At 27.7% G+C, this 19,717-nt stretch overlaps 1 protein-coding gene across 1 annotated transcript; it reads left to right on the top strand.

The window, feature by feature from the left end:
- Window positions 1-486: 486 nt before the first annotated feature.
- Window positions 487-11,474, top strand: Obp5 (odorant-binding protein 5). The gene is made up of 9 exons (NM_001160059.1): window positions 487-775; window positions 1,075-1,160; window positions 3,645-3,750; window positions 6,821-6,885; window positions 6,962-6,997; window positions 7,063-7,189; window positions 9,161-9,246; window positions 10,917-10,944; window positions 11,015-11,474. Exons 1-9 carry the CDS (start codon window positions 703-705, stop codon window positions 11,071-11,073), a joined length of 666 nt encoding a protein of 221 aa, NP_001153531.1. The 5' UTR covers window positions 487-702; the 3' UTR covers window positions 11,074-11,474.
- Window positions 11,475-19,717: the final 8,243 nt, after the last annotated feature.

Here is a 19,717-nt window from a genome sequence, read left to right as displayed (position 1 = left end):
ATCTCTGAAATCACGAATCACGAGGAATTGATTATTAGGTATTAATATTCTTATTTTTTTTTTTTTAGTTTTCGTTTCACCGTATAGTAGGAGCCTAGTTGTCCGGTCAAACCGCGGCGATTAGAGGTATAGGTACAACAGTGAAACTAGGGCGCGATCAGAGGGTTAGACCGCGCGCGACCGGTTCTGAACAAGTCAACGACCCAGAAGTCTGTGTGGCGGTGGCATCATAACACCGGTGTCGGGTCCGGTGCAGTTTGCGTGTCTGTAGAGATAAATACATTATAGTAATATACCTGTATAATAGTCTCACGACGTGTATAACACGACAGGATTGGGTTAAGAACGGCGGCGGCGGTGACAAAAAGACGAGTGGAGGGCGTAGGTGGCTGCGGCTGCGGGTCTTGGTGGGGGCCGGGAGAGGCGGATATGCCGTCCGGAGGATCTGCCGGTTCCGACGTGTTCAACTGCAGCCAAATCGCCGCTCAGTCTGCTGTGGGTCTCTCCGTGGATATTTCGCCCGCGTCCTCGAAGACAACTCGTGCAGTATTACCACATTGTTGGACTTGTACCGTGGTATATAATATAAGTGAGACATCACCGCGCTACCGCAGTAGTATACTCAGTACACCCCGACGTGACTGACCGCCAATCGTCCACACAATATTTTTACAGCAACGTACGAGAAAAACGTCTAAGAAAATGTCCGCCAACTCTGCGACGATCAAGTGCATCGCGGTGGCCGCCATTCTGCTTCAAATATCCGTCATTTTCGGTGAGCGCGCAGATGATTATTATAATAATATATTATATTATATTATAATATATTAGTCATACATAATAATATAATGGTCTTGGGACTTAGGATAATACCAATACGACTATAAAATATTAGTTACCTACCAGCTGTGATAGTAATGACAAAATGGTTATAACTCGCGATGACAGCCGTGGATTCTATTATTTTGGATGACATTTTACGCTTTATATTATTCTTCCATTCTTTTGTCGTTGTATTGTACAATAATAATTATATTAAGCTGACCGTAATTCGACGCTTTCGTGTGATTTTAGCGGATGCAGGTCACCACAGACGCGGCAAAGAGCTGTTGGACACCGAAGACAGCGACTTCTTCCGGTGCAAACAAGCCAGCAGGAAGGTAAACCGTTTGCACCATGTGTTTAACGTATATGATAAATATAATGTGATACCACTAAGATGGTATAGATAATAATATGTACCTGCTACTCATGTACCTACGATATTATAATTTATTATACACAGAACCTATGCGACAATATTATTTAAAAAATTAAATCCAATCCGTTATAATAATATAATATTCGGAGCTAACCTATAACCTGACCGCGCTCGTCGACAACAATATGGCCGGGTTTTTAAAAGAAACGTTAACTTTCGCCAAAATACGACAAAAGCACTTCGTTAAGTGTAACAGATTTCTCTCGAGCGCTTATAATATGTGTATAGTATAATAATACCGTGTACATAATCATTTATTTACGTTACACCGTAAAAAATTCGATTACGCATTCTGATACATGTATTGTCATTTTATAACAACATTGATGCAATAAATACAACCACAATCAACCATTGAGATACACATAAAATGTATTGGACGTTTTTGGAAATAATAATTTTAGTCCATCGTCCTAGTTGATTTAATTGAAAAAGTAAAAGTTCTTTTGTTAGAATTGCTATCCCACAATAAAACCGTTAAGTTTTGTTCGAAATAATTCCCTCTGAGTTTGGTTCATAATCCATAAACTCTTATCCTGATCGTTCAAATAAAATAATTAATTTTTACAATTAGTTTAAATTTATTTTTTTAGCTTTTATAATATGATATTGTAGTTTTTTTAATTTATAAATTAATAATAAATTATAACATACGACATTTACTGTATTTGTTGTATAGTATAGGTACACGAAAAAAAAAATGTTGATAATTACAACACAATTACATAAGTTGAGCTTATGTTATTAATAATCTACTTAAATTAAATCAAAGAACTTTGAATGGTTGATTAAATAAACAAATAACTGTTCCTATAGTTTATACATTAATAACTTAAATAGGTACAAGTGATAATTAATTAAATTTCGGTGACAACAAATTATTATAGTTACGTATCTGATCTAATTTTACATTAAACTGCCCATGTCATAAAATATACTATTTCAGATTATCTTATATTTAAATACATATCTTTATATGTAATATAAAATGTGGAGAGCTTCAAAAATGTAATAAAAATCGGAAAAGTATTTATTTTAATGTAGGTACTTAATATTAACACTATATGTATATTGTACTAAAATTAATTTCATCAAAATTATATTTAAAAAAATAAAATTTAACTTAATTTAAAGTTTTCTTTTGGAAAAAAAAATAAGTTTTCATTTTATTATTTCAATTCAATATTATTTACTTATGTAGGTACCTACAAACTTCTGTTACAGCGTAATATCTTATAATTATAAATTTAAATAAGTTCGTTTGAAAGCTAATTAATATTTTTTTGTTTTAATTGAACAAAATATACTTCAATATGTTTTATCCGGTTCTAAAGAAGTAAGTTTACATCTGATTGGCATTTTAAATTGTTTATATTGTCTTCTTATCATAAAATTTATATTATTTATATTTAATACAGAAGTAAATACTTAGGACATAAACAACAAAATTGGATAATTATTTAAATTTTTAATTAATTCTTATGAAAATCATACACTAAAGACTTCTGAAGTACTCAATGTAAAAAGTTTAGTCTGATTTAACTTGGTAAAATATTCGATTGAGTAGTCGATTTTAATTAACTTGTCGAGTACAGTTCGGGTCAATAAACTTGGTTGAGAAATTAAACAGTAATGCTTGTTTTTTCCTTCAACATGCTACTATTAATATGTAATTTCTATGGAAGAGTAGTCAAGAACAACGACATTTTGCTTAACAAGGTTTATTTTATCAATCCATAAATAGATAATATATTAAAATAATTGAATAGCTTTTTTTAAAATATTTTTATAACATTTATGTTACCCGATGTAACAATGTAACAAAATATCCTGAAAAAAATATATAAGATATTGAGTTTTCCATTATTAATATGAAATGTTAATAAAAAATAAATATTAATAATTATGTACCTATGTAAAAATATGTACTTGTAAGATGTTTATTTATTTGAGAAAAATAATGAATATTAATTATTCATATTTAAATATAGAACTTAGAATAATAATTTTTTTTTTTTTTTTAAAACGATTATTTTATTTTAGTTTGTATAGTTTATATATTTCAAATTTCAAATATAAACGTCCATGCAATTAAATAATTTTTTTGAGCTTCTATTATTTTTTAACGGTCTGCCAAAATACTCCCAAGTAGCAATGAATTTTTTTTTCAGACAAATCCAGGTCGGTGGTAGGTTAGGTTGGTTAACGTTTGATTTTGTTAGAAACCACCCCGACAAAAACTTAATGAGATTTTTTGACCACAAACCATTCTCCGACGCAATGTTATAAAAATAGAAGGATTTATTAACTAAAACAAAAACCCTTAGTTTTTAATCAAATCCTATATATGTACAAAAAAAAATATAAAACTTTTTTTTTCAAGTCGTGTTGTGGCCCGGAAAACGCAATGAAGCGATTCGGCGATAAAGACAAAGTAGCAGCTGACGAGTGTTACGCACAAGTAGCCGAGAAGTTTGCAACGGTTACAGGTAAATTAAATTATGTTCAAAATTGACTGGGTCACTTTAGTATTTAGTGAACAAGTCTATTTCAATTAACATCATGTAGACAATAGGTAATGACCATTGAACATGCCAATATATTATAATATACAATATTATATATTATAAGAACATTTTATAATCTTTACCATATTTTAATTTTCGTAACCAATTAGGTTAGAATACCCATATTATAATTATGTTCGGCATACATCATATATTTTTTTTCAAATTTTTTATCATAAAGAAGATTTGAAATTTATTTTACGGTGACATCGAAAATCGATAATTTTATAACTAGTCTTAGAATATTATAATTTTCCTATTAATTACCAGTTTGTATTATAAAATAAAACCAATAATATTATTATTTATTTATGAGTATAACGGTATTAACTATTAACCTAATAATTTCAATAGACCGGTTTTAATAAAAAAAAATAAACTTGAACATGGTGTCTAATGCAAGTTTTTATTTTAATAAGGTTTGAATAATTATGCAGGAGAATCGATCGTAAAATATATGACAATATTATCGTATTGTGTTAGTTTGAATAGTATGGCAAAGGTTAGCTAAATATGTAAATAATTTATGCATTTTTAATAATCTAATCACGTCGCAATAATTCTGAGCTGAAACTTTCTATTTTATGGTTTCTATTGAACTACAAATTTGAAGGTTCTTCGTTTCTGACCTCTAAACTTTCTCTTCCCGTTTATAATAAGCGGGCATTCAACTTAACTAATCAAATCAAAACAACAATTTCCGAGAAACATAACGCATAGCTGTATGAGTAATTTAAATAATTCAAAAATGGATTTTGAATTTTGTAGGTAGGTAAAACATTTTTGATTTATAAATCATGAAAATGTATTAATTATTTTTACTTATAATAATAATTTTGATTCATTAATTAATGTTCGCCTATAAATTATACAAAAAATGATATTTTTCATCTACATTTTACAATAAAATAAAAAAAAGTTGAATTCACGTTGGTCATTAAACGTAAGTAATGCATACAATATTATATAATAATATTAAATATATCTACATCATATTGCACGCGTTTCGTCTTAAAAATATTTTTAAAAAATGTGAATATTAAAATTAGAATACTGTCTATACCTTTCATTCCAAATGCTATTTTAAAAAGAAATACATATAGGGCTCAAAAACTTGAACCCTACTTAAGACACCTTCGGGCTAAGTATTTTGGTATTTAATTTTTACCATTTATTTACTTCGAATATTATTTTCCGTCGTTTATATACTTACTGGTCAGTACCTACTGTGAATAGATATTGATGAAGAAAAAATGTAAGCCACAAGTCATTTAACAAGTTCAGTACACTCTGATTGGAGGTGACAACAAAAATTCAAACTTGTTTAATAATAATTATACGAGTTTGAGTATCGACCGTGTACTGTAAAATATTTATCGTCGCACTTGTCCCCACGCGCAAACCTATGCATAATATATGAGATGGCCACTTGTATTTTTCATAAATCCATTTGGTATGTACAGTAGGTAAGTCTCGAATTAATTAAAAATAAAAAAAGGGATCAGTAAAAGGATTTGAATAAAATTATCCCCTTCGTCTAAATTGACAAGTTCGGGATTAAAATCTAGACTATATACAAGCGCATGCATGTTGCGAATATCATGTTGGTATATCGAAGTAATTTTTCGCTGTGAAATTACTATTGGATAACACGCATGTCATTTTATATTAACAAAAACTAATATTCTCGTCGTTCGGTCAGCGACGTGAAATCTCCAATATACACAAAGTAGGTACATGCAATGTACGACATAATAATACATACATGTCCAGATTAATAAATTTTGACTTTCGAGTCCAAGCTCCGGTGTGCCGATGTATTAAGTTGATGATTAATATCTTGTTTTTGAAAATTGGTGCACCATAATAATAGAACAATATCACGCTGCCGGTATTATAACCGTACACGAAAATTAATTTGCAGTATATTTTATATGCAAATTCTCGTCGTGAATTCGCACAGGGTTACGAGCGTATTATGTTCTAGACATTCGAATTAATTTTATACTTTGAACGGTTTTCTTTATTTCATTGAAAGTTCTCGAAGTTTGGTTATACATTTTTGATTTTTCATAATACGCATGTAAACACAATATGTATTAAAACGTCATGTTCAATAGATATTGTTTGAAGTAGGATGAATATAGTAAGATAGACAAACACTAGTATCGAAATTAATTAGTGTCAATTTACATTTAATTTAAGATCAATAGCTAAAATAATAAGTAGGTACCTATCTATAAAAAAATATTCTATACCCATACAAATAGCTAGCTTACAACAACAACAGTAATAATATCTTGTTATTATAATTTTAAGAGTAGGGAAAACTAAAACATTGTAATTCATAATATTATTATCATCCAACAATAGATTGATACGATGGTTAATTTTGACTTGACAACATGTAGATTGACGTATAGTTAATCCTAGAACAAAAAATTTCATACCTTCCTAAAAAACAACTTGAAAACGTAATAACATAAATCATGATAAATTTAAAATATAAATTTAATCCCCACCAAAAAAAAAAAAAAAAAAATGTATAATAATATTAACAAAATATGTATAACAATATAATATAAAATATTATAAATAAATTATAACTTAAAAGTGCTTTAAAAGATAAAATATTAATCATAATCATATTTTTCTTATCAGCTCTTATTTTATTTATTTTCTATTAAATGTCCATAAGGCAGCTAATGTTTAATCATATTTTGTCTTGAAGTCACATTTTAACATTTGTTATTTTTAATTCAAAATTTAGTGGTCGTGCAAATGGGAGGTTTAAAAATATTAAATAGTTTAAACAGTTAGACATTTTAATTGGTGATAATTTTAAAATAAATCAATACAGTGTAATCAATTATGTACCTAATTAAATAAACTAATTGAAATTAGTTGAACTAAAATTTATTTATTTATAAATTAATTAGTCCATACTAAAAAATATCTTAATTAAATATTATTCTGTTTGGGGATTTTACAGCTACTACACCCAAACAAGACTTGTTTTCCGCTGAAGCTGTAAAGATTACCAAGAAGAAGCAATTTGTGGGTTTTTTTTATTAATTCAATTATTGCATTCTTGTATTTTAATTAAAATACTAATTTTTAATTTTTGTTACAGTGCCTTCACGAATGTATCGGCAAGAAAAATAATTTGGTATGGAAATTAATATTAAATATAATAATAGAAGTAAAAAACTATAGAATTTTAAATTAATTTAGCTCACCGAAGACGGTTCACTGAACAAAACGTTCATAGCTGATTACGCAATGAAGAGCGTCTTCAAAGAACAGTGGCAGAAACAAGTGGGGCAAAAGGCCTTAGACAAATGCCTTGAGGAGACCTACAGTAAGTGCACCAACATATTTTATTGTCTGTATGCAATTTTACACGGCAGTGAGCACTATAAGGCCTTTAACCAAATTTTCGAAATAATAACACATGAAAACTATCAATAAAAATTCTATCTATAAAACATAGACAAACAAATTTTCACAACCATACGTACCGTTAATATTTTACTCGAGTGCATGTGTACCTGCATTTTTCAATCCAATTTTTCTCGCAAGCTATTTATCTTGAAAAATTATTTTCTTCAATGAAAATGTCACGTTTTGTAAAAATGGTTATTTTCATGACCGTCAGTGCTATTATAACATGGACAATACAATAATATTATATTGTAAGTTCTAAAAATTAAAAATAGTTGATTTTAGTAATACATTTTTTAAATAAAAAAAATGCTCCAATTGATTCGCGGTTAATTTTTCAATATGATTTTGTGAATTATTCAAAATTGAAAATGTTACTCGAGTATCACACCACCCCCTCCCACATATGTGTTAACTGTAGACATTCCCAAGTACCTATATTTTCTAATATTAACGATGAACTCAACACTCCTAAATTATATAATATTGAAAATGTAACTAGGTGTTTAAATATTGTGTATGAATGAAAGTCTATTTTTAGTTCTATCACAAATGCGTTTTAAAGCGAAAATCCATCAATGTTAACGGTCCACACAAAAAAAAACCAAAAGGTGAAGAAATGCTGTTATTCACGTGCGAGCACTTTCTATATACCTAGCAAAACGATTGCCACATTATAAGCTGCTTTGTAATATGAGCCATGTGAAAACGGGCAAACTCCCCATTATGGTTAACGGTGTTTGTTAACATACCGATAGCACACCGGAAGTCCTTCAAAACCGGTATTATGTACATTTTTCTTAGCCTGGAGATTTTTAAATTATTACCATCGTAATTAGTTCGCATATTAAATCTCGAACCAGCTTCAAAACATCACCCATTCAGTGTGAACGCGAATATTTTTTACTCTAGTTTTTTTTTTTTTATAGTTTATCATGTTTATCGTGACATTATTATATCGATATTATAATTTTTAATAACTTTACTACATTCCCCTATAATAAGTAATATTATTTCGTTGGTTTTAACTATAATAGACGACGTTATTTAGGTACTACGAGTCTCATATTTAAAATAAAACATTATCCAAAATTATAATAAATTGTAATAATGTATTATTGACATATGGAAACAATTAAAAATTGAGTGTCCTATGAACTTATACATTTTAAGAACTAAAATATCAAGTAGTAAATTGCAATATTAAAATGAGTAACATGTAGTGGTTTGAATGATGTTATAAATTATTATAATATACAAGCATACAATTTTTTTGGAATAACATGATGTAGGTACTGCTAAATTAAAATATACGACAGTTAATTTGTATTTGTTATTGAAAATTCAGTAATGAAATTAGTTGGAAAACATAAAAGTATAATAATAGTTATAATAAACATTATTGAAAACATCAATTTATATACAATACTCCATTTATTTGTTGTACTTACCATTTTCTGTATTTGACGATGATGAAATTATATTGTATGATGGCTTCAGTATAATGTACACGACTAGCATAATATTTGTGTTATTACATTTATTAATTCATAAATATGCACAAATAAATACCATATCAAAACCCCTTTTCTATTTACCTATTGCTCTTTGATTTGAATTGAATTTTAAAAAAATGTAGCATGCAAACTTTTGACTCTAATTAATTTGTCAATTTGTTAATTAAATCGAATCTCTGAAACCGACTGATCACGCTATCGCGTTATCGATTAATCACTTTAATACTTTCAACCGAATAACAATGTATACGTCATATAATACAGACATAATAATATTACAATGCACCTACAACATGACCTTTACTATATTATCATACACATGAAACTGTCCATTGTTCAATATTATTGTGACATCAAACGATTTGTTTCAGTACCGTGGCCAGCAGAAGATAAAGAAAATGTGTGCAATCCAGTATACGTACAATTCCAACACTGTCTGTGGTTGCAATACGAATCGGTAAGTTCAAATCACTGTTGTTTATTTTAGGTTTTTTTTTTAAGTGCATATTATTAATTAATAATTCGTTCTGTAACCCGAAAACAATGACCAGTATCATATAAACTGAGGTGGTATAATAATAGTTATATTATTTCACATGAATCATGGCGTATGATAATCCAACATCCCTATCTCGTGAACGACCTAATGAAAATCCAAACATTGATTTGTGAATAAGTCTTTGGAATTTCATGAACCTGTAATATAGTGCTTATATTTTAGACAATAATTTTTCATACATACAACTAAACAACTCATCTATAGAATTTAATATTCAACAATAAACCAATATATTATTTCAAGCGTACAATTCAGTTTGAGATGTACTCACATTGCATCAATACACTCTTTTCAACCTTAAACTTTTAAGCTACATACTTTGTGTTCATTTTGTAACGTGCATTTTTTACTCCAATTTTATATTTCGTGCTTTTAGCTTTGCAACATTTTATTGTACTACAGAAAAATATATACGTTCTGTTTCAAAAGTTTGTGTCGATTCTTTATTCGAACTACAGCATCATTTGTGTGGAGTATAAGTACCAACCAGTCAATACCACCTAGGTACTCCTTTTGATAGGTTAGACTGTTATAAAATCAAACGAGCGTGTTACATATAGAAAAGTCACAAATGCATTTGCAATTTAAAATATAATAAGTACTCTGCTTAATATTATAAAACATTTATTAGAAACCTATATTATATTTATGAAAAAAATGTAAACTTAAAATAATAATTGACTTTTGGTACATAATATTGCCTTTGTGCTTATTGGTATATTATATGTAATATGTATTTATAATGATAATATTGTTTAACATTTGCATCATATTATGTGTACAATTATCTAAGAGTAAAATATTTTAATGTAGTATCTTTATAATATTTAAACACTAATAAAACTCAAGATAGGCGAACCTGATTTTTTCTCAGCATGTGAAGTTTATTATATTGATTTGAACTTTTGACGAAGTAACTTAATGGTCATGTTAGGGATTAACGTTAATAACTTTAATAAGTTGAGTGATTACAATAAGAAAATAATATTTTGGAAACTGTAAAATAAAATTCTTTTAAAGTTCTAAGCTTAAATTAGGGTGAAACAAATCTTATTGTTTATTGTATGATCGATGATTAAGATAACGATACATAGTTTTGTGTTAATATTTATTAGATTCATAAATAACCCACCAAATATTAATTAACATAAGTTTGTACAATAAAAAATAAATACAAATAAGGTAATATATAATAGTGTATCTATTTAATTTTCAACAAGTGAATACATTATAATTTTTTTCTTAAGAACTAAAAATACATTTTAATATTTGGATAATACTGGCATACTTATTTGGCCATTAAATACACATAAATGTTCTCATTAAAAGTTGCCCCGTACTATTAATAATAATTGATAACTGTATATAACTATACGTTTGAAGCATACAACTCACAAGTGATTACTTGTGCCCCATTTACTTTATTTTACAGAATAATATGATCGTATATAAGTCAGATGTATTGACAATTTAAGACACGACATTTCAACTTATAATAATTACACTTAAATTAATATCCATTTTCACTATGTGTGATACGTAATATACGATTGTTTCTTTTTTTTCAGAACTGTCCAGCCAACAAGATTAAGATCAGTAAGTATATTAATTTATTTTATTTTTTTGTACTCTCATAAGATAATAATAATAATTTTTTTAATTTTAGCCAAAAAATGTGAGAAGACGAGAAACCGTTACAGGATGCAAAAATCGACATCAAACTAATGATCTGAAACTTAATGATATTACTGCTCTGATTGACTTCAGAATACACAAAATATATTACACACGTTTTCGGTCAGTTCGTTGAAATTCAAATCTATCGTTAAGCTTTATTATTATTATTATTTTGTTGCAAGTACTTTTGAAGGTTTTTAAAAAAAAATGAACTAACTGTACGGAGTTATGATCCCACCATCGTTTTATTTTTTTTATTATATTTTATTGTTTTTTAATTATTATGCCCATAAAAAAATCCTGTCATTTTTATATGAATTATGTTGAGATACATGTATTTATATATATTATTATTATATTATATTGTATTACAATGTCACTGTCACACATATACATTATGTACACTATTATTATTATTATTATTTAAATATATTATAATTTATAACTTAGATGGATTCTTCTTTTAATGAGCGACGCTGTCTTTCTAACCGATAACTATTAAAACCTTTGTCGGTTGATACGTTTGAATGAAGAAGTATAATTGTCTCACCTAAATACGATTATTTAAAGAGATAATGTGAATTAAATTTTATTCTACTGTTATATTAAAAGGAGATTTTTGTTTTCTCATAATGATTTATAGTTTTTAGACTGTTGATAATACGTATGTATACATTTTTAGTGGGGAGTCAGCCAAAACAAAACACACTAGAAAATTAATTTAAAAAAGAAATAATTGACAGAATAATGACAAATATATTTACATATATTTTGTCCATATATTAAAACATAAATTATTATACTGCCTACTGTAACAGTTAATAAGTAATATCGTATTATAATTATATTAAGGTATTTCTAGTGATATTAATTGTAATGCACATAATTAATTTATATAATTATTTAAGAGGACGCTACCCATACATCTGTTGTCTCGGTCTTACACACGCACGACATGGCAAATTGTCGTTCACAAGTTTCAATAGTGTGCTGTTAGTTTTGATACTAGAGTGAACTGACCTATTTTAAAACTTTTAGGTAAGAACATTATCTGTGCTTAAGCGTTGCCGATTTTTCAAAATTTTTATTTTTCAAGCAAGATATGGGTATGTGAAGTATCAAACATTTTAAATGCTCATATCTCGCTTGAAAATTAAAATATCGAATAAAAGCCAACGCTTTAAGCACAGATAATGTTATTATCTAGAAATTAATGATAGGTCAAATCACTCTAATATCAAAACTAACAGCTCACTACTGAAACTAGTGAACGAAAATTTGCTATGTCGTATGTGTGTAAAACGGAGACAACAAATCCATGGGTAGCATCCTCTTAAATTATCTTCAAAAATAAAAATTTGAAAAGTTCAATTAATGCAGTACAAAATTATTGTATAAACAATTAATCCACCAAATAATATTTTTGTGCCATCATTTGACGCGATTGGTTTTTGATGGTAGATGAAGTTTATCGGATGAACTTGAATAAATGTTATCACAAATATATGACTTGGTATAATTGTCATAATATATTTGTTTCATTTACCTATTTTATATCACCGTACAAATAATACATTGAATGTCTAATGAGATTATATTATTTTCAACATTATTGTGGAAATATTTATGTAGACTAAATGGCAATAAAAGAAAAGTCGGTTTCCGGGTTGGTCATTTCTGCAGTAACATACCTATTCGACATCGAGTTACTTTATAGTTTTGGCCATATCGCGTACAAATGAGACGTATACGAATATCTTCGGCTTACGCTGTTCTACTGTACCAGTGTCCAATTAAATACTATAAAACTGAATACCAAAATATATATATATATATATAAATAAAAACAAAAACGGAGGAAAGTTTAACGACGTCTGTGGCAGTCGTAATGGACTTTTGAAAAGCGCTAATATGCGTTCCGAATCGTCGTCGTTATCATTATCCTTATTATTTTGATCATCATTGTAATTATATTACTTTATTATCTAGATCTTAATTGTAATTATTATTATTATCATGATCATCATTGCTAATATTATTATTATTATTATTCTGATAACTAATTGTATAATATTATGTTTAATGTCCTCCGTGCATAGTCAATGTACTGTACCTACTGGGCTTACGTGGCAAAGTAAAAAGTTCTATACGAGTTATCCGTTTTATTATCACGTCCGAAAAAACTTACATTCTTTTAGTTGATCTCAGAATATTACATTTTTCAGTCAATTAGCCTAGACATATTTTATGCAACACTATTATTTATTAATCAACTTATATGGTAAGATTATAATATAATTATATAACTAATGTTATGATCTGTTATATTTATTACTATTTCACTACTTCTGTATTAACCTCGACAGCATTGTTTTGTTTAAAAATATTATTATACCATTATAAACATGAATAATATTAATATAAAGTTATTTTTATAATATTATAATATTATCATTACAGAATGTTGTCTGCGAAGTATTATCATATATTAGTATCTAATATATTATTATATTAGTTATTGTAACTTTAATAGCTGTTTGGCGTTTATATTCTGATAAATAAATATATAAATATTTTTTTAATTGATATATTGAATAATTTATTATAGAAATATGTATATAGTTACAGTCAGTACATATTTTGGATGAATCCGTAAGAAAGGTTTTTTTCCAGATTAAAAAGCTATGTGAATTTGGCCATAATGGTTGATTTGGTACATAACATTCTGTCTGAAATATGCGGTGGTGCGGATTATCCTACAGTGGACGGATTAAACAGCAACTTACTACAACTTTATTTTATGAAGTACCCACATATATTTTTGAGTTGAGTACAAATCATACCATATAATAATATTAATATCAAAACGAAGTGCGATTAGATATTATTAAAATATTAAGTAATTACTAATTACACTTATGGTTATTTAAAATTGAATGAAAGATAATTAACTTCAGCGTTTGTTTAAAAAAAAATCTAGTCTGTGCCTAGTAAATGAGTCATGGCAGCTTTTCTAAAATATATTTCGTCCTCGGGAACATTGCTGACGTTAATGAAATTCTTGGAGACATGTACTAAATTGTGATCTAGCGAAGAGTTGTTTATGAACACTTTATATTTATTATCCAGGGATTACAAATTAATTTAATAAAAAGCTAATAAAAATATAAATATTCATTTGCCGTTTTTATTTTAACAACTGCTTGCTAAAATTAAAAACGTGGATCATATTTTCGCAAGTCCACGTAAAAATGTATAGTAACAATTTTCATATTTGCATCGTAGTTAGTAGTTTATCAGTAATGAAATGCAGACTTCAGGAAAATAAAGATTTGTGAGTGTACGCAGCCGTGGTTTTAAGTTCTAGGTTTAACTTGAACTTCTGAGGACAAAACAAAATATATACATACTTAAAATATCTTTTTTATATAATTATATTAAATACAATGTTTGATTGACTTACATTATGAACAAAAATATTTGTCAATAAAATGTTATATACGCATAATATAACTCTTAGTAATCCTTGGTTATGCCACTTGGGATACAGCATAATATACCATAATATCGTGTATGCTGAATAAACAATATAGACTTTGTACTTACATAATTATAGTATTTGCATCATTAATTATATTAAAAATATTTTTAAGAGCGCATTGTTATGCTATAAAAATAATAATCAAAGCAAAAATATTATTAATTTAATCTTTAGAAATATATTTTTTGACATAAAGCAATATGTTAAGTTATTTTCAAATTCTTCACGCGTGTCATTAGTTGTTTTTTTAGTATTAAACGTGTACTTTTATTTCTAAAATAATTTTTATTAATTGTAAGCACTTGCTCGCTCTTGCAAGGTCTACATTGTAAGTTCTTGCTCCCTGTTGCAAACTTCCTCTCCGTTGTAAGTACTTGATGCCCTTATATTTAATCAGAATTTTAAAACTTATCTATCCGGAAACGTAGAGAATTATTTGTGTTGACATTCAAAAATATATAAGTTGTAATTCACATGCGCGTACCAAAAAGGTTAAAAATTTTAAATTGCTTCAAAATGTGTACTTATAAGAAAAATTTAAATAATTTTTCAAGCAAATTTATCGAGAAATAAAAATGTTATAGATATATTATAAATCAGAAAAAATGTATAATGCAATAACTAACATTAACAGTTTTTTTAAAAGAATTTTTCTGAAATTAAAACTTAACATTTAAGTACAATGTTATTAAACGGAAATTCCACAAGCCATTAAAAATAAGTTTTCGTTTTAATAAGTTTTAAAAACTGTTGATATAAAATGCAACTTTTGCAATAAATATACGGTACACCAACTTGTTTGTTTTATAATTTTTTTACCTCGATAAAAAAAATTTAATTTAAACTTAAATTTAGACTAAAAACTTGACAATTGCTTTTGGTTTTAAGGGATCTGAAAGTTTTTCGTAATTTATAGCGTAATATGCATATTTTAATTATCATAGTTGTACCTTGACTGTTGTTTGAATAATAATTACTTTAAATATTATATAATTTATAATTTACTATGGATATATTTATATACACTTGTACACTATAATTTCTCAATAAAAATAAACAAAAATATCAATGAGTATGGAACATATGGAGCATAAGTATAGTGGTTAATATGTACACTAATTTCCGAAGAATAAATTAGTGTTTTTTAAAATAATTTTTAAATAATTATAAATCATTACAAAACAAAATAATTGGAAAAAAAATAATATTTTTTGCCATTTTTACTATTGTTAGTTTTTATGGGTTTAACTATTTTGAATTACTGCATACATTTTTACCTTCAGAAAATTTAAATATTTCAAGAAAAGTGTAGGTAATCACTCTGACATACCGTAGGTGTAGGGTGCATCTTTTCGTTGATTAAGTCATAGTAATCTAATGGCTAGTTGCGCCGTCTCTGATTAAAGTTAACCGGAGTTTAATCGGCCGAATTTGCCCGGTTAAATATCTGTTAACAGCTGATTAAGCTTAATCGAAGTTTAAACGTAGACGGTGCAACTAGCCCTAAGTGTTAAGTTTAAATTCAATGATATATCATCGCATATGAAAAATTATTCTGAATGATGACGAGCGGAAAGCCTGTGTTACTAAATATATTTATGATATATTGATATTTCTATTGAAGTAATTTATTTTATTATTATACTCTTTTCAGGATTTCCTAAATTTCTACATGAATACTTATTGCTGAGCCACTGACATTTACCTTTATTCCATGGTTATGGTATGAACTATGAGCAAATCCTAGTATATATATTATAATATAGTATTTGTTAACCTTACCAAAAATAACTTCCAGCGGCTCAGTTATCAGTATTTCATGAATGGTTCACTGTAAAAGAATCACCCTGTATTACTTTATGCATATAAACATAATATTACATTTTATAATATTACAGAACAAAGTACAAGTATAGATAGAAACCACGGTTCTATAAAAAATCTAAAATTAATGATTCTAAGGTTTGATACTTAAAACATTTATTCAAAAAAAAAAAGTTTACAAAAAAAATTAAATTACGGGTAGGTATACTGTGTGTAATATTACTGGTATCTACCACAAAACACTTTTTATTAAAACACTTTGCTTTTTTAGAAATTAGCTATACATACCGTACTCGCATTACAATAATTGATCTTAATATATTTTTAATATTTTTAAATAGGTACCTTAAAGTGTAATTATAGTTTCAATGCCATGCAATGGATTTCACACTATTTAAATAAAAAACTTACCTGTTAGTTTTTAATAATTTCTAGGAATTGTTCTCTTGCCATTCCAACTAAAACTGAAAACTGTGTTTGTTTAGTGTTTGTAAATGTATGCAAGCTTAAATAACGACCATTTACAATACTCAGAAGCCAAAACATTTTATGAACCCTCTTTATTAATTATTAAAAAAGTGTTTTACATTGTTTTAATGATCTATAAATATTTAAATGCATACGAGTACCTATGTGTCGTTTGTGTATCGATAAACTGAATACTAATGTGGGTACTCGTTTGAAAACAGTAGGTTAAAACGTTTTTTATAACTTTTATATAAAGTGGACGTAATTAGTTGTTACTATTATTTATTTTTTATTACGACTGAGCGCAATTTTATAGCCAATATTGTGGTTAACGAAATTAGTTTCAATATGATCAAAGTCATTATTTCTATCATGATCGAAACAAATCGCAGTGATAATACAAACAAATAATTCGACCAGGTAACAGCGTTCCATCAATTGTTTTTGAATGGGTACGATATAGGTACCTATATAATATGTAGTTACTAAATATTCTTAATATTTTACTCAACGTCTCGCTGAAAAACGGCTATAAGAATAATTTCACTCAATGATATAATGACAACACTGCCGCCGTAATAACAATCACTAAATAGTAATTCGTTTATTTCGTTTATATAATTTGTATCTGGAATGATGCATCTAACGTAACTACGTAAGACACTCATTATTTTAAAAGACACCTACGTATTTGAAAATATTTGCTTTACATAATTTTAAATCGTTACAACCTAACGTATTTGGAAAACAGTTATGTTTCTAACTATTTTATATCGTTGTCAGTTTTTACTCTTTTCAATGACAACAAGAAACATTTTTAATTTCACATTCTTAAGCAAAATATTATACGGAGTATATTATATCTATAAAAATAATGTTTCAAATAACTAGTTTATTAGTCAGAAGCATTTAAAGTTTAGATGAAGCGCAGTAGAGGATCAACATTTACGGGATACCCCTGTACTGATTTACACTCTCATAAAAACTGTTAATACTTATAGCTTATAGAATACCAATCTAAAGTTCAATTTTTATACATCGAAGGACTCGAAAAAATATTCTGCTTTGAAATAAAAATTTTATAATCATGCATTGAGTTAGTAAATTATTTTTAAAATGATAACGATACTGAATAAGTATCTGAAAAGATACTATAAGTTTACTGAAAAAGTAAAAAATGCTGTTATTTAACGAATTCAAATTATATAAAAAAATTTGAATGTTAGGTATTTGAAATAATAAGAATCTTACATTAAATGGATTACCATATTATATTATCTTAAGAGACGTTGAGCATAATTTTCGATCGTTCGTGTGGCGTTTGTGCCATCGCCATCTACCAGTGAACAAACTTCCGAAAGTACGGATAAAATAATGAAGACGGCAAGTTGGTTTTCACATTCTGTCGTCACGATAATAATATGAACATTGAATATGTACTCAAGACCTCCGACGGATTTGTTTTGTGGACGGAAATAAAAAGCCTCCAGTGACCCACTTCCGGCCAAGGTGCGTGGTGGCATGTACGACAAGTACCTATACACGATGTTTGAAATCATCGAGGATGGACGTCGTCAACACACGGACACGGGAATATGAATAGTGTTTTAGGGTAGTAGTGTATGCCCATGGGTAAACCGATTTCGTCTACGGTTAAATGATTTTATGAATAAAACACGAACCAATAATACACTACATTTAAGGTTTGTCATAAGTTATAATCATGGTTTGTATTAATAATTATTGTACATTTCAATTTTATTTAACTTAAATTATTCGATAAGTATTTGCATTAACTTTGACAAAAAATATGGTTCTTAAGTCATAAAATAGTTTGTTCTAACTTTTGGCTTATAAAAATATGTATCTACTTAATGCATATTTTATTTAGATCAACTGTTAATACTTAAAAGATATTAATTATTATATTACCTACTATCCAGAAATATAAATATTATTAAAATTAAACAAAACTTGTTAATTACCTACTTTATAGACCCTACCCATTCTTAGATAGGACATACAATACCAAGGGAACAATAGTTTTATTGATGGAACATTTTTTACTCGATAATACGACACACCCTCATCGACTCCAGTTTAACAAGTTATTCCACCCTGGTGGTAAGTCGACCCCTCTAACTTAACGCTGCTAAACACCACCGTCGAATATCTCTACTTACGAGACATTATCCCACAGATCCAATTTAGTAATCCATTCAAGCGTATAACTGACCGAGAAACAAAAATAAAGGAAAACTTCCACCCACAAAACTGTCGGGACAATCGATTTGGAATAATGTGAATAGGTACACTCATTTACAATACAACGCACCTGCCACGTACTTGATTGTTGGGGAAAAAAAACTTTTCATTTTCGATTAAAAAATAAATGCGAATAAATACTCCGAAAATGCTACCTATATAGATACACCGGTATAATAGATGTTCCACAGGGCGGCAACCAATTTATTACTGCTTCGTACTGTAGTCGTTTTAACTTCAGCTTTTATCCTCAGAAAATAAGAAATGAAAACCTATTTAAAAAAATCCAAATTCACTTTGAACTCATCTGTATCATCTGTACCCACGGTGTTTAGACTTCTTATGAAAAACTCATTTTAAAAAAAACGTCAGATGTGACAAATTGAATAAAAGTTTGTGTCCCGTGGCACATATTATATAAATTCTACCAGTTAAGTTAAAATAACTCTTTCAAACTTTTATTTTTATAAAATATACTATACAATATACAATATCATTTTTTAACGCCATCGTGAACATTTATTTTCATGAAAATCTCAAATGATAAACCGTGTTGTTTCAAACACCAGAATTGAATATACCTACCTATTTACA

The sequence above is a fragment of the Acyrthosiphon pisum genome, chromosome X (genome assembly GCF_005508785.2).
Source record: "Acyrthosiphon pisum isolate AL4f chromosome X, pea_aphid_22Mar2018_4r6ur, whole genome shotgun sequence".
Lineage (NCBI taxonomy): Eukaryota > Metazoa > Arthropoda > Insecta > Hemiptera > Aphididae > Acyrthosiphon > Acyrthosiphon pisum.
This window is presented reverse-complemented; position numbering and strand designations above follow the sequence as displayed.